At 51.4% G+C, this 20,819-nt stretch overlaps 2 protein-coding genes across 5 annotated transcripts in view; one reads left to right on the top strand and one right to left on the bottom strand.

The window, feature by feature from the left end:
• The window catches only part of KIAA1671, a 72,735-nt gene extending 54,945 nt beyond the window's left edge, over positions 1–17,790 (bottom strand). For 2 of the 4 annotated variants that reach the window (XM_080559243.1, XM_080559240.1), the window contains exon 1: positions 17,685–17,790. The gene's annotated coding sequence lies outside the window, so the exon portion shown is untranslated. Of the gene's footprint in view, positions 1–16,797; positions 17,004–17,684 lie in introns of those variants that run through there. The other 2 variants (XM_080559242.1, XM_080559241.1) reach the window with 2 other exon arrangements.
• The window catches only part of LOC308179313 (uncharacterized protein C12orf76 homolog), a 63,646-nt gene continuing 60,021 nt past the window's right edge, over positions 17,195–20,819 (top strand). Inside the window, exon 1 of the mRNA XM_080559282.1 lies at positions 17,195–17,374. Within this exon, the coding sequence (XP_080415408.1) occupies positions 17,200–17,374 (175 nt within the window). The 5' untranslated portion in view covers positions 17,195–17,199. The remainder of the gene's footprint in view (positions 17,375–20,819) is intronic.

The following is a 20,819-nucleotide window of genomic DNA, read 5'->3' on the forward strand; positions in this document are numbered from 1 at the left end:
CTCCTTTCTGTGACAACATTACGTGAAGGACTACCTGGAGGCTGACCTTCAAGTGGCTGGTTTTCAGCCTAAACACGGCTTTTACCATGACAAAGCAGTTTTTCTAATAACTCACGAACAATGGCAGGAGATTAGCTTTGGCTTTAAATACATTCTTACTGCAGAGATGAGGGAAAACCAGCAGCAATTAAGATTTCAGCAGTAACCGATAACCTGAATGCTTTCTGTTTAAATTTTTGTCCTAATAAAAATAATATTTAAACTTTGTAGCCAATGCACGAGGATATGAGGTTAGATGCGTTATTTTTTCTTTTAAAAGCTATCGTGTTCCTAGCCTTTAGGAAAAAACTCAGGCTGTATTTCATCACCGTTCTCTCGGGGTCTCTATTTTGTGTTGCCACCCTCCTGTCCGCTTTTGGACGGTCTCCGAAGCAGTGTCACACAGTGGCACTCTCCCGATCCATTTCCCTGTGTATTTACTTTATAAATATGAGTACTTTCGGGTCTTGTGGAACGTGGCTCCTCTGTGCACGTGAATATTTAAAAGAGCGGACTGGTGCCTTCCCGAGCCTGCCGCCTAGAACAGTTATTTCACCTTCAGCTTCCCTTGGCGTAGGGCAGCACCACAACTGCACCACAAACTGCAGAGATTTATTTTTGTCCCTTGCGTTTGTGCCTTCATCTCCCGGGCAGGCCAACGAACTCCGCTCACCTTGCCAGGGCCCTTTCATCTTTCAATCCACCTGAATTTCTGTCTCAACGACTTAGATACACGCTGCGCTAGTCCCCTCGAGTCCACGACCTCTTCTTTCCGAAATAGTTGCTAACCCGATCAGCTTATCAGAATCAATCTGTTCCTTCCACGATCGCACAGACCTTAATGAAATCTTCCTCCCTCTCCCTCTCCTTATTCTAAGAAACGCCATCAAAATCCGATTAAAATGCTCTCGCATTCCAAGGATGAAAAAGCTTTGTGAGGAGCAGTCGTGCCCTGAACACAGACCAGTAACGCCTGCTGAAATAAGGACGATGCTAACAGAAAATACCGCAAAGCAAAAAAATCAAGGTGCTGTCTGTACTGATGCCGTGCAGGGCTCGAGTACGCTTGTTTGTGTCGGAGCGCAGTTCTTTTTCTTTGGAAAAGAAGGAGGCGGCACAGAGCTTCTTAAATGGAATAAAACTTGATCCTCCACGGAACGCAAGGCGGCGAATATACAACGTGGGACTTAATCCTTGCTAACAGCATTCAACACAGCTCTCCAGCCACCGTTCCTACAGCACGATTTACCCTTTCTGGTTATCCTTCTTCCGTAGTTTTATTGCACTACGCTTCAGCTTTACAGCTGAAATCCCATTTCTCTACGTGACCTCGTGAAGTCTGTTCCCAGGCTTTCAATTCGTATTACTGAGATACCCTACGACAGGAACACGACCCCAAACAGGCAAGCATTCAGAAAGGCAGAACAAAATTATTTTGGGGAAAAAACGTATTGCCCCATTTTGCAAGTTATAAAGCTCCTGGAACTTCGAGAAAGTACAATTGATAAAGGGGAATCGTGCCATCAGCGTGTCACGTGTAACGTACACTAGTCCCTGCACCTCTGTTTTGAGGCACGCACCTTGGTTTAGATAAATTTGCTTCTCTCTAACAACATACTAGCTAGTCAATGGGGCCGCTCACAGAATTTGGGGTAATTAAAAAAAAAACTCAACTGTAAACCAACTAGCACGAGAATCTCAAACGCTGCCAGCATCTGCATCACCACGTGGGCGCCTGCTGTCACCCCGCACCCCTCGCTGCCACGGCCAGCGGCGTGTCCCCGGCGTGGGGACAGGCTGCGCCCCGCGGCCCCCTGCCCATGCCCACCCTTCCCTGTCCTCCCCTTCCCGACTGCCACGTTCTGCCCACGCGCACGAACGTACCCGCGGCACCGAGGTGACTTTTAACGCTTTGCCTGCTCGTGGTGAGAAGGGTGCGTGCCGGCCGGTCTCCTCCCTCGCTCCACTTCGTCTGTCTCAAACCGAAGCGTGTTCCCAAAAGCAAGTATTTGGGAACCTTCCCAGGCTCAGGTAACCACTGCGGACACACGTGGACCCCCCTCCGTGCTCAGTCTTAAACCCTCAGCGCCTCGAGGTGCTGCCGTCACTCATTCTGCTTTCGTTAAGCAGCCAGTCTTCACTAGCAACATTGCTCCTCAGAAATCAAAGTGGATTCCTCGCCTCACGGCATTATTCCGGTGATATCGGTGAGGGAAGGGCTCCACACAAAGCACCCCTCGCGCCGGCCTGCCCGCCGCGCCGTGCCCACCGGCGCACGCCCCGCCGTTATTTGCACCCGCGGTAATTCCTCTAAGCCTCTTAGGACAACGGGAGCAGCGGCCTGCAGATAATTTTTCCACCCACCACAAATCACGTGATTTCTGCCAACTTCCTCGCTCACAAATAAGAATGTTTTACACGATACAAAGCAATACCATCCGTAACGGGTCCCGGAGCCTCGCAGCTGATAAACAAATTCATCTGTCTTGTGTAGGGATGGAAAAATTCCACCGGGAAAACTTCTCTGCTCTAAAAAAAAACCAAATCCAGTTGAGAGAATTGAAAGCAATCAGAAAGCAGGACTCCGATCAGTGACTGTGGCTGTTTCTACTCAGAACACTCCGGCAGAAACCTGCCAAAGAAACACGACGTTTTCCTTCTTCAGGCACAACTGCACCAGCCAACAGCGACGGTTCGTCTGCTCGGCAGGGTTTTACCCATGCAGCCAGCCACGGAGGCTACTGGCAACAACTCCAACCACGCTCTGTACAATTCGGATTTATTTCACTCCTTCTACAAAAGACTTCTCCATTATTTAAGTGTTTGGGTCTTTAAAAAAAAAAAAAATCACTTTTTTTCTCCCTCTATGGCTGCATATTGGAATCAAAGCCTACAGCAATTCAAGTCAGCTTTTTTAAGCAGCCATCCTTCTGTTGCTTCCTGCAACACTTGGAGAGTTGCTGATAGGATCTACCCAGCTAATTATTTAATCCCATCACTTACTGTGCACGTATTAAAAAAGAAATGGCTTAACAGTGTGCGTGCATGCTGTCCAGAACATAAGGCTTACTATAGCACAAAAAATGCACAGAGGAAAACAACTTTCCTGAAACTTTTATAAGTAAATTGGGCAACTAATTCGGCCAAAAAGTCTCTTCCTATTCTTGGATTTAAGCCTGACTCGTGCTAGTAGCACCACCTCGCACTGAAATGGGACCCATCGGTTATATTTAAGAGGATGTACGGGGTCTCTCATAAAGAAGTATTAACAATAACACAGCCACAGTGGCTTTAATTTTTAAAAAGTACTCCGGGACAAATTAATTGACAAAGAAAGAACAAGCAACAACATGCAGCAAAATTATCCTGTCCCTGACTCACAAGAAGAGGTTCAATAGAACAAGGAACTTTTATTTACAGTTGAGATCTGGAAATAAGTATTCCATATCCCACAAGACAGGCATGACCTACAAAGCCCTATAGATATTCAATATCAATATCTGAAAGTATTGCAAAGTTTCAAACATTCTTTCTCCAGTCCTTCTCCATTCCTCATGTGCAAGCCTGCTTAAAGCCCCTGGTTTAAACAAAGGGCAGAGCACTGTTCTTTGGCTGCTACAGTCCAGTCCCAACACAAGGCTGAACTACTCCACCCTGACATTTTCTTCCACGGCAGAGAAAGATTAGTGTTTTGTTAAAGAGAGTGCCATCCTATAAATAGCAGCGTTTACAAGCACTTATAAATCTCTAATTGCTATTGCCAGTACAATTGCATAACTATCATCACTTGCTAAAGCTTCCCTGAGATCTAGACATGCACTAAAGAACAGAAATATTTTCAACTGTCCTTTCGATTATGTGCTGGCAGCTCAGTGCTAGGGGGACAACTTTACACCTTATATTTTACAGTTTACATATTTTAACGTATGTTACAAAGGAAGGTAGTTAAGCAGGTAACAAATCATCAAGCACTACAAGCATGTAACAGGCAATTACACAGGAAAGAGCACTTATATAATGAAATCATAAATTTTAAGTTAAATAATTGGTATATCCATGTAATGGATGACATAAATCTAAGACTACATTCTTGGAGTAGCAGGGCAATTAATTGATACAGACAATCAGGTAAACACAATGTTAAAGGGGGATTCAATGGGAAGATTCAACCATCCATAACTGAGACGAACCGCATGGGAAGGGTAGTAGGGCAGGGTCAGACTTCCTTGCATGCCCTGAATTTGGGAGACAAAAAGATTGGTCTGGAGGGGACGACTTGTGTAAAAAAAAAAGTTTCTAATTGTCCTCTTCCACAGCTGTCACTCCTATACAATTTTCTTAACACTTTGAGCATCACATATTAAGAGTGGCCAGACAAGGTGTATCTATACAAATCACAACACCCACTAATGAGCGGCGATGCTCCTGGCACTAGTCTGCTCCCAGCATGTGCTGTTCAGAAAGAGAACACAGGGCAGAACAGACCTCGAACTAGAGGATTTCACCTCCAGCTCTTTTTCAAAAGCAATTTCAGAATCTCGCCTTTCAAAACCATTTCGTGTGGCCCTGGATGATCACCTGCTCCTTCCGCTGTTCCTCCCCCCACGCAGCATCCGCCACCGCTCCTCTCCACCAGGAGGCTTTTCCCCTCAGTAGGGTCAAACAGTTTTGAATGAAGAATCTGTTATTACTCCCAGCGGAAAGATACCTCAAAACATTAAGTGTGACCATATGACCCTGCAGACAGTTATGGACAACATCTTCGCTGCCATGATCAACTCTGCCAAAGCAGGAGTCTTGCAGCAGGAGGAAAAACCCTGATCATCTTTGCCGGTTTGCTCTCTTTGAAACAGAGATCAGCCAAGAGCACACAGGCTGAAAGAGCACGCTAGGCATTTCCTCTGACCCACACAAGCACCTCATTACACCTCATTCTTCCATAATTTCATCCTCCACAACCATCTCATTGAGAGTTTCAGAGCAAATTCTTCCCTTCCAAGTTTCACAGAGCTAATTTGCTATGAGAGTCTCACGAGACCCATCTAGAACAAACCTTATCCAAAGGAAAAATGCTTTGAATTTGTGGTGAATCATTATTTTTTGGTATCAGATGCTGTGCATCCTTACCCTCCCGAGTGAGTCATCTCTCATTTCCAGCTAGCATTCTGCATGAGGGACTCCACCTGGCTCATTAGTGGGTGGGTATTTTCAGAAACTCCGATTCTTTCAGCAGTTGAAATAGAGAACAAAAACAAAATCTTGATTTCTGCCAACACAAGATGACATTCAGCAGGAACAACGTGAATTACTGGTAAGGCTGAAGCTAGGCTTGGAGCATGTTTGTGCGGAAGGTCGGTATTCCCAGCAGGTCTCAGAAAGTGCTGCTTTGTTTGCTTAAGTCATCAAACATTTGTTTTTGTGGTCTGCTTCAACTCCTGTTAATATTCGCTTAGGTTTCATCCTTGTAAATGTGTTTCACCCACAACCAAGGCCTGCAAATGACTTCCCCAACATTAGATGCAGTTTAGCATGTAAAGACATTCCAGAAGCAATTGCATTGCATACCAGATGAAATATTAATGATCAGGTTTTGCTACAAGCAAGAAAAATTGACCGTGGAACTGAAGAAACAATAGTCAAAGCAATGCTCTTACAGGAACATGGTCGGTCGTTTCAGGTCTCTATTCTGCCTGCAGCTCCCAAAGGCAATAAGGGTTACAACCCCGGCACGCAGAGGGCAAAGAGTTAAGTTTGTGACCTGGCACTTCTCCTCAAACCTGTTCAGAATCATTATTATCCAGAAGGAAGTTACATATTAATTTGTAGGAACAACACGGTCTCTGTGCTTGAAGCTGAACTCCACATTTAACTGTATTTAAAAACAAACTTGGTTTGGGATAACCTTTTTGCACAGATTCTAGAGGAAGAGGGTTAAATCCTCGGATTTGTCTCGTTTGTCCTCTTACCATACTGCATACGACAATGAAATTAATCACATGCTAATGTATTCACACCACTTTGGAGCCTCCGTGACCTCACTTGGAAGGGACGGGGTTTGGCCTGAACCGTCTCAGAACCGCATGCAGCGCGGTGCCGGTCGGCAGCAGGACCCACGGCCCCAGGGCACGAGGCAGGGCCGCACCAGGTCGGGTCCTCAGCCTCCAGCCCCGAGCTGGCCCCGTGGGCACGGACCAAGGAGGGTGAGCAGGGAGCTGGGCTGGCCACAGCACGGGGCTGTGTGGGATGGGGAAGAGGCCGGAGGAGAGGCCGGCATCCTTCCAGCTGAGCCTCCCTCCAGGAAGCCGCCCTCCACACCGAGTTCCGACAGTAAAAGGAGCTCGGAGACCACCCACACCTGACCAGATTTACTCCAGCTGTCCACGCTTCTCGTCCTCCTGGCAGCGAGGGAGGACAACGGACAAGGGTGTCCGACCCCAGGGCCAACAGACGCAGGTCTGAGCCCTGGATTTTCTGTCTCGCTCACAGCATCGCTGCCTTCAGAGCCGCCAGCTGCTGCAAGCACCTTACGGACAACAGCCGCGCTGCTGGGACAGATTCCTCCAAAACACTGGGGAAAACTACAGACACTGCCATTGACACCGCTTACTTCATGGAGCAAATATCCCTCAGAAAATCCCCGCAGTAAAACACTGGCTGTTTGCCACCCAGCACGCAAACAAGCAAAACTAACGAGACCTGCAAAAGGTGCCACACTCGCCTCGCTCAGGAGACGGATCCGTGCAGGCCCCTCTGGGTCACACAGGTCAAAGGTCCGAGCACAACAGATCTGTGGGCTTTGGATTATTAAAAAAAAAAAAAATCCACCCACTTGTTACAAAAATAGGCAAGTGCCTTCACAGAGCTACCCCTTGCAAGCAAAGGCTACGGAGCCTTCAGAAATAAACCCGACACATCGCCCTGTGCGCCCAGGAAGGAATCTGAGGGAACATCGTTTTGTATAAATTGAGCCTCTGAGGGTCACTGCGTTACAGAAATAGCACGACGTGAGAAGACATTTCCTGCTTGCCTCTGCGCGGGGCAGGTGCCTGTGTCAGAGGAGTTGCTAGGAGAGGACAAGCCCATAATCCTCGGATCTTCCTCCTCAAGTTCTAACAGGATTTCCAGTGCCGGAGAACACATTTGTGACCCTGCCCATGGAAACCACCTTCAGAAAGGATAACCAACTTGGCCTGTTCTGTGATTAACTTGGAGTTTCCAGTACTGATTTATGAATGCTGTATATTGCATACATTCACCCGATTCCTGAAAAGGGGATTAAGGTATTAACACACAGAGAAAAGCACGAAGTAGTTTCATCCGGCGTTTAATGTTAAGAAAACCTGAAGCTACCTGCCTTGAAGCACTACCTCCATCAACCTAGGAGGTCATTCAACAATTTAATCATCTGAAGAAAACCTACACCCATAAAAATGGAGGACAAAGGAAAAAGCGATGGGAGAGAAAACCATCAAGAAATAATGACAGATTAGAAAAAATATATACATATATGCAGAACACCTGGCCAAAGCTAAAATGCACTTTCCGTAAGGAAGAGAGCTTTTCCTCCTTTTTTAATCCCCGTGATTTGTCCTTACCGTGAAGGTTCAAAGCCAGCTGTCTCGGGTCACTCCGCAGCTACTGCCAATGTTTATTAAAGAGGGGAAACCACTCGACCCTGGGAAAAGGTCTTTGGGGCAGACCTGGCTGGCTGGCAGGGCAGGACCTGCCCGCGGCAGGGAGACGTCACCACTCACCGGCGGAGCAGAGGCCGGCCCCACGCCGCAGGAAGGCCAGGCCCCGCAGCACCGCCGGGCCCCATCCTGCTCACGTACAGCAGGGGGTGGCCGACACCTGGATTTGAGGTCTGGGCAGTAAGGGTCCTTTGCTTCCGCGAGAAGAAAGAACGTTTACGCTTAGTTTATACCTGCACTTGTCCTGAAGGATGAATTCTGAGGCTGAACCGTCACCAGCTTTTAAAAAGCTCCTGCCCGAACCGCACAGAAGACGTGGAGCCAAGATGCCGTCACACGTCGTGCTACTTCTAAAGCTTTCAGCCAGCAAAAATGAAACTTGTCACTGCGTATTTTGTTAGGAACATTTATACTCTGCTTCTGCTCTTATAGCTATACCACTCAATGCCTTCGCTAGCTGGTTTTCTGCTTCTTTTTTTTTTTCTTAAAATCACACACCAAAAAGCTCTGTGTTCAACAGCTGTGGATTTTGCTTCTAACACCACATTTTCCTTCAATTCTGACAGCCAAGACTGCCTAGTAGCAATTTCACCGTTCCACCTTTCGAATATTTGCGTAACTCATGACAGAACCACGTAGCCCAGCTTGGCCAACAAGCCACCACACTCAAGCCCCAAATATTTGTCCCGGACATCACCCGAGGAACGAGCTGCAGAACCACCGCGCTGGCCCTGCTCAAACCAGGGGCTGGGCCAGGAGGCCTGAAGAGAAGTCCTCGAGCCCGGGTTGCTCTGTTCTGTGAGCAAACGAGCAGTTTCCAGGGCTGCTCCTGCAACTCGTAGGAATTTGTCTTAAAGATCAAGCTTGCCGCAGAACCGCACCACAACTGTACCCACGTGAAGCGGACGGTAACGATACCTCGTTGTTAGAGCCAGAGAAGACAAAGAGCTGGCATTAAGGAACGCCACAGCCTGACCTCGCCGCCCTCATTGGCGTCCCAAGGCCCGCAGCGGGTCCCCGAGCACACATTCGGAGGCCCAGCAGCAGAGCAACTGCATGTTTACAGCTCCCCGCACCGAGCTCTGGTTCTCCAGGATTCATCTCAATTATCACAGGATGCAGCTGAGCTGTCTGCAAACATTAAAGGAGGAAAGCCGTAGGCACCACCTAGCAAATTGCGACTCGCAGCATTCCTGGCGGCTGACAGCGAGGAGTCACAGCACACGTCCAGCCCCAGGCTCCCCTGTGCACGGCAGGAGCCGAGCCGATGTGGGCACTTCTGAGAGTGGGAACGCAGGGGAGTTTTTGTGGCTACCTTTTTTTTTTTTTTAAATGCGTGAACCCCCAAAATGGGTCCATGCATAAAAATGCCCCAAAATGCTCAATACAAAATGCTCAGAAAAGCCCCAAAATGCTCCAAATAGCCCAAAAATGCTCAAGACAAAATGGAAAGAACAGTAGAATTAAAGTTGGACTTGTTTTCCTGGTATCGGCATCACCTCCGAGTGAAGTTTTCCAGCACACCCAGCAATGGCACAGGACCACGCTGAAAATCCAGCTTCAGCACGAGTCCTGGCAGTCCAGCAGAACACAGCCCCAAAAACACCAGCCTCCTGCCCAGCAGGACAACGCAGGAAAGGCTGCCTGACAAAGTCCTCCTTCTCCCAGGTTGTTGACCCTACAGCAGCAATTTGAATGCTGTACTTAAAAGATCACCTGAGTTTGAGCAAGGCAGTTATTAAAAAATCTTCAGCTGGATTAATTTTGCTCTCGTTATGCCTTTCAGTATATAGATGGAGCCATTAAAACTCAAATAGACGTGAGCATCAGGTTTAGATTTTTCCACTCATGTCCAGTAAAAATCAAAAAAAAGGTCAAGACCAGTGAGAGAGGGGTGGGTCTATTTTGAGTCAAATAACATACGGTTATAAAATCTAAACACTTGATAACAGATTTTGGCCAAGAGAATGTTAAATGCTATGTCAGCATCTACTCTACTGAAAATTTCGAAGTACTGAATTGTTTTGATAGTTCTTTGACCTCTGCCCCACATTTTCAACACAGCGTTAATTTGGGAAGGAATTATTACTGCAGCAGGGTGCTGCTTCCTACCCAGCGTCAGTAACCTGCCCCAAGCTGCGCACCCACAAAAAGACTGCCAAGCAAGGAATATTTGTGTCAGGGGAGCCACTGCTGCTCCATCGATAAGGCTCCCGCTGCCACCTCAGCGGTCACATCTAGCTGTCCACATGCACCAATTGTCTAAGCTTCCCCACCACCACCAAGGCAATTACCTGTTTGAGAAATACTGGGAGTTTTGCTCCTTTCATTACCTGGTAGCAAGGCATCGTTAGCAGCAACCCACAAAGGAGTTTCCTCCCCCACCAGCGGCCACAAATTTAACAGGGCACTGCAGTTTTGCACGGCTGTGAGGACTCAGACCTGTTTTTTTCTCATTTGTGAACAAAAGCACATTTAAGCCAAGGACTCTGACAGCACAAAACCTACACATTAGCCATTGTTTACTGCCTCGTTCTTCAGACGCACGATGCCACGCAGGAAAATCAAGGCCTGTAATGAATTACTGGTCAGCACGCTATCTAGAAGCTTTGTGACTACAACAACTCCCTCCATCTCCTTATATGCTCAAGAAAGCACAGACAGGGAAAAATAGCCAATTAACTGAAAGTCAACAGTTCGGTCTCATAAAGCCTGACGCATTTGGGAGGGGGGCAGAAAGCAGAACAGCAGCATGCAGAGCACAGCGCCGGTGTCCGAGCGCAGCCGGTGGTCCCACCGGGGTGGGGAGCACGGGCATTTTTGTGCCACAACCACAGAGCACTCCTTTAAGCCTTCTGCTAGGTTTTAAGCACAGGAGCTGCAGAACGTAACACATCAAGATGAAGATAAAACAGAAAAACCTTTAAAAAAAAAAAAAGGCACAGACTGTCATACAATACATGGTACGAGGCAGAGATTTACGGCCGGTACCAGTGACTGGCTGACACGCGCAGGAAGGCTGGCAGGAAGGCTCTCACCAGCCCACCCCTCTCCAGATGCTAACCTGCCATCTGCTTCATTGCCGCCTTCCCCTACACCCTTTAAAGATGTTCTCAAAATGCTGAGTTTGGGTGCCCCTCCCACACTTACAGGTTTTTTGTGCTCCTACCAGCGACTGGGTCCTGCTGCAACCAGAGCAATTACCAGGATGCTGAGACATGGGTTTCCAGAAGAGAGTTGTCTCAGTACTTCAAGGAGCCAACACAAGCAGAAAATGGTGTAGGTCAACCTTTACGAAGGTTTTAAAGCAGTAACACCCAGAATGAAATGAGCAGGAGGTAGGCAGAAACGTAAAAGAAGTCTCGCCCCGAGAGCACACGCGAAGGCTCCAGCCATCGCAAGGTACAACGCTTCTCATTCACTGGGAGCAACGCCACCAAGCTCAGGTTTCTCACATCCTTAGAAAGGATGCAACAGATATAAGAGCATGGTCATTTGTAGAGCAAAGCTAAACAGAAGAGAAGAAAGGATTTTTAACCTTAAAGTAACCATTTTTAACACCCATAAATGCAGCAATCTGAAAGTCCACTAACCTGGAATTAAAGCCATTGCCTTTCCAAAAAGAAGAAACCCAATGGAACTGAGCAGAGAATTTCGGAGCCAATTTGAAAAATAACCCAACCTGCTCCATACAGAGCCAGGCTTGTGCAAAACCTGTCCTAGTCAGCCATGCATCTACGGTACAGAAAACTGGATTCAAAATCAACTCTTTTTTTACTTTGTGCTACAGTTCAACACCAGCAAAGGCAACAGTATGTGCGATCATTACATTAAACATATATCACAAATGCTTTAAGGTATCACCAAATCTCTAGAGGTACTTACTACACACGCTGGTTAGGGATCAGTATTGACACGCACTCCTAGGACTCAAGACCAAATACAAGAGAAAAGGCTCCACGTTGTTCACCGGAGGCAGTCAGTAACTGGACCTAAGTTACACATCTGCTTCCACACACAATCTCATTTCACTTTTGTCCGCACATAATCAATGAATTCAATCATCACAGCTATCCTGTATCCCAAAATAAAGCCTTTCCTTCCAAGAAAAGAAAAAAAAAGTATATTTCATCCTAAGCAAGGCTCCATCCTCTCCTAGCTCTCATCTCCACGCTAAGACCAGCCCGGCAGAGGCACCGATTAAGCACGCACCTTGTGTAAGGACCTCAGTACAAACCAGACCCGTGGTGGTGTTTCCCGCACCCGATGGCAGCGCCGCGCACAAGACAGCTTCTCCCTGCCCAGAGCTAACCCTCGGCACCCCGAGCGCCGAGCAGAGGCTCTGATGGAATCTGCAAGCACTGCAGAAGCAAAAGGAAGCGCGATTCCAATACGTTTAACAACCGAATTAGCATAATGCTCGCCATGCAGAAACCAGCTTCCCTGACCTTCCCAAAATGCTGATCCGCAACTATCGATGAGCCTTTCCTATGTGGACTGTGATTCAAGTACAGCTAAGAAAGGAAACGAGAAAACATCCGTTGCCCCATCAAGTTGAGCGCGAACAGCTCAGAGACGTGGAAACCACCCCTGCAACCACACAGCCTCGGAGCAATACCAGGTACCTCTTACCACAATGTAAAATTGCATTTGAGGGTAACAGGATCAGAACTCGTACTAGAAACCCTCCTGCTATCACACCAGTCCATTTAATCTCTTCTTCATTGCAAGCAGTAACCAGAGAGAGATGGGATACTCTTAAAAAAACCTTTCATTTGTAAAGAACAATCTGAACGCTGACTAGTAAGGATTACAAGACACATACATTCAAACATGTTTCAGAAATACTTCACATTAACTGCATAAATCAAGATACCTACTTTCTCAAACACAACTGCTATCGTAGGCTGAAATGTAACATGCAAGAAAAAAGCTCTGTATCATTCATACATGCATCCTGCAAGGACAGGATGATATTTAAGGTAACCATTAGGGTGCTTAAAATATCCTAAGGGCAAATTATACTAATATCTGACATTTAAAAGCGCCAGCATAGTTAGAGCACTGTTTGACACCAAACAACAAACAACAAAAATGACATTTCTTGTAAGGTCGCTAAGTAAAGGAACAAACCGGCTGAACTGCACGGCTTTGGCCTCAGTGCCCATTTTAGAAAGGCATCCATGCTCGTCCTGCTCAATGAAGAATTCAGAGCGTTCTCATGAAAATCAAACGCAATTATGGTGGCCAAAAATTCCAGCCCTGTTTAAAACATATGACTTTGCTGGGCCAAATGCTTTCGTTACGGATGAGAGGGCTTTGTCCATCGAAAGCCTTGTATGGCTGAACGTACTCGCAGCAGATAAACATCCCTCTCCGGCTTTGGCACAACTCGCTCCCTACCAAGAGTTACTGATACCGAAGCTGCATTGAGAAGGCAGCCAGACCCGAATCCAAGCTGGAGTCTGAGCTCGTTAAAAGAAAGGAATAAAGACAGGCTTAAATTCCATTCCTGTTTGTGTCTTCCAAGTGCTAACCATCATTGATCACCCTACGTTTACGTCGGCAGGAATGCCAAGTTGAGAACCGCACATTTATTAGCATCACTCGATGAAAGGCACAGAAGGCACGTGTTTAACCAACACCAAGAGCAGAAAAACAGCCACTACAAAAACATAAACAGTGCCTGCTGTGCATGGAAACAACACTGTTTGCACCAAAAGCACACACAAACACTCATATTTTCATGCATTTCTCTGAAATAACAGCAGCGTTTTACTCTTAGAAAGGAAGGATAAGGTTTGTTGGTTTTAACTGTTGGAATTAAAGAAAAACTAACAAAGCGAAACCATCATCATCTTCACTTCCTCACCTCTTCTCCTCTCCGCCACGCAAACCTAAGCGTTCCAAACAACAAAACACCGCTCATTTCTTTTTCCCCCGTCTTGCCATCCAACTTACGTGCCCCCAAGCTGCCCCCGCGGCCAAGCTGAAGCTGCCCGCTCTCGGGCTGGCCTCGCTCGAGGGGCACACACACGCTTTCAAGCAATGCCAGCGCGCCGCGGACCGCGCTGCCGAGCGGTAACGGGGTCGGGCGTGCAGCCAAGGCACCGCGGCCCCAGCAGAGCCTGGTCCTCGCCTCCCACCGAGCTCCCCCCCGGCTCCGTACAGCTGGGCAATGAGATCGCTCTGATTAAAGAAACTCCTGGAGCACGCACGTATGATTTTTTTTCCCCCTCCAAGTGAAAACCATGCAGATAGCTCATTGCTGCAGGTTTGGTTATCTTTTCCTACTTGTTACAGCAAGCTAATGGCCATCCTGACTCATAATTATTACAACAGCGAGAAGCTTTCGGTTCTCACACTGTTGCAAGTCCAACATTCATTTTATTTCAGGCATGCCACAGCTTTATTATAGCTCAAAATGGAAAGCTCGGGCATTTAATACTGATAAGAACTTCTACGGAACAGCTCAGTAACTGGCTTTAAGGCAGCCCAGATTTTCCCCCAGAGGCTTCAGGGCACATTCGCAGGACAGGACTCGAAACACAAACGAGCAGCAATTTCAGCTCATAACCCCCGGCAGCCCCACACTGCCCAAATCGCAGCACCACAATCACACCGGCCTAAAAAAGCGTTACAGTTCCCTTCCTTTCCTCAAGTGTGCTTTGTAGAGGTGAAGAGTACGAAAATAAAATTTGACTGCCACTGTTTCCATGAAATTGTACTAAAGAACAAAAAAAAGTACTGAAAAAGTACTGAAAACTGCCAAAATACGTATTAACAAATTGGAATTTTCTCCTGCTTGTGCAGATGTATTGAAAAATAACCCCACCCAGCCCAGAAAACCGTTTGAGAGCTTTCTTGCTGCAGTTCCAGCACCACGCATTTCCAAAACAAACCAAAGACAGTTGGAAGCAAGAAAATAAGCCACGTGGGTTTGAGGAAGGAGCCTGAAGACGACCGAGCTGTTTACAGAGGTTCTTTCAAGGCCTGACGAAAACCCTCATCCCCCGAGCAGACCTTTCTGATGAGCCATTCAGCTCCTACCAGCTGAATTTCACCTGAAGCCAGCGGGCACAGCACGCCCTCGGCACCGCGGGGAGCACCCGGGGCAGCCCAACGGCCAGCTCCTCCGGCATTTCGGGAAGAGGCCGTGCCCTTGGCTGCAGAGGGCAGGTGCACCCAGACTCTACCAAGCGTGCCAGCTCCTAGCCGTGCTGTTAGATCTGTGACACCTGTGTCAGGGCTGAAGCTTGCTGTTGAGCTCTCCGCACGCTGTCACCCCAGGGGGGTTTTGGCTGCAAACTGGGGACAGCCACCGCACGGTGCCTTGTGCGGCAAAGGCCGCTCCTGCCGCCAGGGAGTCCTCGTTTAAACGGGTCCCGAGGCCAAAGCGAGAAGCTCGTGGCTTTTCCCACGTGATGTCTTTGGATGATTCCTACACAGAAAACAAAAAACACACCTAAAGCGTTGCAACACCCTCAGCTTCTCATCGCCCTTGCACACCAAGCACAAAGAAGTGATACAGAGCGCGCTCACAGCATCGCTGCAGCTTCGTGCCCGGACTTGCAGCATTAAGCAGTTTACTTCAGGCTCGCTTTTACAAACAGCCCGCTGAACACAAGGCGATCTGTTCTGTGAGCGTCCCCTTAAAGTTCTGAACAGGCACGGCACTTTCCTCCCAAAAGCTGCTTGCTGCTTAAGAATCCAACAAGGAGCCCCAAAAGATTGCGCCTACGTTAAAGACTGATGTAAACTAGCAGAAAAGCGAAGACACCGAGCATCTCGCAGCCACCGACAGCATCATGCGAAAATCTACCAAGCTATGGAAGAGAAAGACTTCCAACCAGCATTATTCATACCCTCCTGCAGGAAAACATCCTATAAAAAGAAAGCTTGGAAGCACGGAAAGGACAGCGGCACTGCATGTAACTGGATGCCAAAGATGTAAAACTTGCCGTGAGGCACGCAGGCACACACCCCTTTTACAAGTCACATCTCTAAATACCTCCACAGCATGCGGCTCGGCGCGGCAAACCCACCGGCGGAGGAAACTTCCCCTGGCTAGGGAGCAGCACCAAGTCACCGGTTTCGGTGGAGCAGCGAAGTGAGGAAACCTGCCAGCTCAGGGAGAAAAACGGTGACACACGGGACTCCTCGGTGAGGAGCCAACACGCCCAAGCACACGGGCAGCACGAGGTCCGAGCCCCGTGCCGACAACCTGTAGGGCATCCCCGCAAGCAGCACTGCGCCGAAGTTTTTGAGCCTGTGCGATGCTTTTTTTTTTTACCACTATTTAGAAACTCACGGACAGGAGAAAAATCACCAGGAGCCGCGTCAGCTTTGTCCGGATGGCTTTTGGAAGAGCCACCCGAGGAGAGACGGCTCCAAGGGCAAAGAGAAAGCAAAGACCGATCCCGCAGAAAGGACTGGGCAGCGAGCGCAGCAACGCATTCCTCACCGAGGAGAAAGAGCTCGCTTTTTACTTCACCGTAACCAAGCCCGTGTGAAGGGGAAAGGAGGCGACGAGGCCGGCTGCAGAATTACCTAGTAGCCAGGGAAACAAGGCACTGACCCGAGCAGGGCCCGGGACAACCCCGGAGCCGCGCGGGGAACGCTTGCTCCTCGCGGCGCGGTTTCCATTCCGCGCTCAGCCCGTGCAGTGCCAGGGCTGGAGAGCTTCTTAAATACTGTCCTCGGAGGCTGAAATTCTTGCAGCCGAGTCTCTTCCCGAGCCATAACCGATTTTCCCCCCTTCGGAAGAACTCGGGCCTGCAGGAAGCCCGCGGACAGCCGAGGGGCTCAGCTCGCACCCCCGGGCAGCAGTGCTGCTGCACGTGGTTGGAAACAGCATTAAGAAAGGAAAATCACAGCTACGTGCGGCTGGCAGCACGGCAACGGGCAGAGGTAATAAACTGCTCAATTACCAGACGTTAAGGTCTCCCTAGTACGCTGCTATCTAGTCGGCCAGAGCGCAGATGCGCAGCGGCGGCGATGGGCACGCTCCGACCTTTCTCCCCCGGCCACGAGGCTGAGCCTCCCGAACTGCGGAGCGAGCACCAACCTTGGACCGGCGCTCGCATCATTTACTGCCGCGTATAAAAACGGGACGGTGAAAACGACGAGGTGAGGTGTCCGAGTCAGAAAACGGCCCCGGACTTCCGCTGCTTTCAGGGAACGTCCGTGCCACGACAAGAGCCGTCTTGGTCTTGTACACGCGCTGCAGAAGGAGCGTTAATTAGAGCGGAGGAATGCAGAGGAGCAGCGCGAACATCGGGGTAAAGCAGAAAACCTTTGCCGACGGCCTGACGAACGCGCACCCCCGGCTGCTTTCGCAGGGAACGGCACGGCACGCAGCGAAAAAAAGAAAAAAAAAAAATCCTACGAAAACGGCAGGGAAAGTTCATAAACTCCCGAGGGGAAGATTTTTTTTGGGGGGGGGGGGGAAACGGCACCGACCGCAGCGATGCCGCCCGGCGGGGACGGAGGGAGGGGGCGGACGCGCAGCCCCGGCGGCGGCCCGGCCACCGGCACGGCGGCACCGTCCTGCTGCCGAGGCTCGGCCCGGCCCCGCCGTTACCGGGGGAACGCGGCTTTACCGGCGCCCCCCCCGCCCCCGATCGCCGCCCCGGGGCCGTTCCCCGGCAGCAGCCGCCTGCGGGAGCCGCGCTGCGACCACGCCTGCGGCACCGGGGGGTGGAAGAGGGGGGGGCTCCGTCCGCTGCCCCCCCCCCCCCCTGCAGGACCCCGCCGCCACCCGCAGCGCCGCGGGCCCGCCCGCCCAGCCGCCCCGGGACCCCCCCAGCCCGCCCCCAACGCGCCACCCCCCCGGGGCTTCCCCGCCCGCCGGTACCGGCCGTGCCGCAGCGAGAAGCGGCGCTGCCGGGGGGTGGCGGGGGGGGAAGCCCCGGGGCTGGAGGCAGCGGCCCCGCGCCCCCCGCCCGCTCTCACCTCCCCGCTCCGCTCCGCGCCCCGCCGGGCAGGCGCCGACCGGGCCGGGCACGGCCCGGGGTGGGCGGGGCCGGGGCGGGCGGGGAGTGGGCGGGGCCTCGCCGAGCCACGCCCCCACGCCGTGCCCGGCCCGGAGGGGGCGGGGGAAGCGGCTCTGTTGCCACGGCGACCGCGCGGCTGCGCTGGGGTGGGCGGGGCCGCGCCCCCCCCCCAACACACGGCCCCCCCCCTCGGGTTGCGGGAGGCCACGCCCATTCCACCTGCCCCCTCTCCCCCCCAATCACGGTGGCCCGGGCGCTGGCGGCGGGTCCCAGAGGCCGCGGGTTCGAGTCCCGCCCTGGGACCGAGGCCAGCGCTGCCTCCCCCCCGTACACCTCCCTGCGTTCCCGTTTGCCCCCAGCCCTAAGGAAAGCACAGCCCCGTGTCCCTCCGCCCCTCCAGGGCCCCCGGGCCTCCCTCCCCCCGTGCCAGGCAGCGGCTGGGCGAGCTCGGTCACCAGCGTTGCGGGCAGAGCTTTGGGCTGTGAAGGGGGCATGTCTCCTCAGTGTGGGGGCATTCCTCCTCAGTATGGGGGCATTTCTCCTCAGTGTGGGGGCATTCATCCTCAAATCAGGGTTTTTTCTCCTCAGACCAGGAGGGTTTCTCCTCAGCATGGGGCGCGTTCCCCTCAGCTACATGCCCGCCACGAGCCACCGAGCCTGCCTGCGGGCACCTCGGCAGCCGCCCCCCGCCGCCCCCAAGGCCGTGCGGCGGTGGCAGCGCTGCCCGTGCTCCTTCCCACCGCGGGCCAAGGTGTGGTTTGTGTGACGGAGGAGTCCAAAGTCAGCTCCAGGGCCGGTGACTCACTGGGCAGGCAGTGCCCAGGCCATGCCCAGGGGAGGCAGTGGGAGCGAGGGCGGCTCCACGCCCTTGGTCAGCTCGTAGCAGGGCCGTGGAGCGCCAGGCGGCATCCCCATAGTCAGCAGGGAGCCCACCAGTCTGCCGTTGCCCATTCAGACCTCACTTCTACTTCAGATTTTGGGGCTCCTGAGCAGATCAGGCTGATTTATCTTTCCGTGACCCGTTCCTGAACTGCCGGAGGGAGGTGATGCTTCCTCGGTACGCCTCAGCTACAAGCACAAGCTGCACGGTAGCTGCTCCAAGCAGGTGTGTGGATGGGGGCCAGGGGAAAGCTTTCAGCAGCAAAAGCATCCAGCTGTACAATAGCTGCGCGAATAAAAGAGAGCCTCACCTCCTCTTTCCCCACCCTTGTTGTGTACACCCACATCCCATTTAAATTAAGATCCCTTTCCCACAGACCCCCTCGCTCCCAGATCAGGTTAATATATGTATTTCCCCCACCTTAGCAATGCTTTTATCTTCACCACATACAAACACAAAGGGATCCCAGCTCCGTGACTCATTCACCTTTCTCTTTTCCAGAAATGAAGACACAATCCTGTCCCCTCATCCGCCTGTCCTCCCACCCCAGCACCCCTCCCTACCTGGCCGGCACTGTCACCTCCATGCCAGCACCCATCCTGCAGCCCGGGCCATTGCTGGGGACTGACGCATGCCCGCATGGCGAGGGCGATCCACGGCTCAGATTAGTGCCTCTGCAAAGAGGGTGTTACTGCTTTTTCCCTCTTTGAAGTGGTTCTCGGTCCACCCATCGCTTGGGAACCACTGCTCAAGCACACGGGGCTTTCAGAAAGTAATGGGAAACAATGAAATCGCCTGATCAGTTATTCAGGTGCCGCTCTAATGGCATCACCCTCCACAAAAACACCTACGTACCACGACGCAGCCAGAGATGAGAGAACTGGCCGAGCCAGGCTCTGGAGGCTGCGTAGCCTTTGGGAAGGCTGCATTCAAATGGGCGACTTCAAGAAGAGCAGACGCCTTCCCAAGGAGCTGCTGCCTCGTTTCCCACTGTCTGAGGAGGAACCTCAGCGTGTGCCTTTGCAAATACCCAGGGAGATGAGACTTGGGAACATCAAAGGAGCCAGAGAAGCTCTGAACGCTTCAAGCCCCAGCAGGCCAGGGGCGGCAGCTGCACCTGCGGGACCGCAGAGCTGCGGGGTGGATGCAGCGGCGCAGAGCAGGCCTGGTCTCGAAAAGCCTCCAGTGTAGAGCTGGAGGGGCCGTATCCTAACCCCCACTCAGCCTCTGCTGCCCTGGGGAGATCCCAGCCCTATGGGAATGGGAACAGCTGCGGTGTGGGGCCAGCACAGCGGGACCCACGGGACCCACAGCGCTGCCGCAGAGCCGGGTTCCCCCAGCACAGCACCGCGCTCAGCGCTCACAGCCCAGCACCGGGCACAGCAGGCGGCACCACGACCGTGGTGGCTCCCTGGGGAGGGACACGTGGGACCTGACGCAGGGAGGGCTCCTTCCCCGCGCCCTCTCCCTGCTACGACCCTGCGCGAACCCTTCTCCCACTGTGTTTATCAGCAGGTATTTGACTGGAGTTAACCGCAATCTAGGGGCAGAGTTAAACGCAGAGCCCTGTTCTATCGCCCCATGTACATAAATTAGAGCTGTAATTCCACCCCGCGGTGTGGATGGCAATAGCAAACAGACGCTGCCAGCCCCATCTCATGCAGACGTTTGAGCTTTGAACCTTTGGTTTATGATTTCACCAGTACTGTCAGTGCAATGATATGCAAGCAATATACAATGAAGGAGTGCTTGTACTTGGACAAAAATGGCAGGCCTCGTCTCTGAGTTTTCATTTTTAAACAAAAACGTTCTTTGCCATCACATCAACAAAAGGCTCTGCCAGGCTATGCACCAGTTTACTAGCAGCTCTGCTTCTTCAGAAACGGGTACTGCCTCCGTTTCTCCTCTCTACAGTGCAGTTAACTTCCAGGGCTGGAGCATTTCACGATTCAGCTAAGAACTGCACAAAAACAGTGAATAACAACAAACATTGCACGTACCGGCGGGGCTGCTCTGGTGATCTGGTTCCTCTCGCACAGTCTGTCAGTGCCCTGTAGTGGAGAAATGGGTTAATTGCATATGCCACATGGAGCCACTGCCAAACCAACGGGCTGTGCGCCTGCAAAGCCGGTGGAGAGGCTCCAGCACCGCGGCTGCGTGCAGATGGCGGCCGAGGCCGGGGACAGCGCTCTGCTCCCCTGTCACCTCTGCCAT

Source organism: Anser brachyrhynchus (assembly GCF_964034855.1).
Source record: "Anser brachyrhynchus genome assembly, chromosome: 17".
NCBI lineage: Eukaryota > Metazoa > Chordata > Aves > Anseriformes > Anatidae > Anser > Anser brachyrhynchus.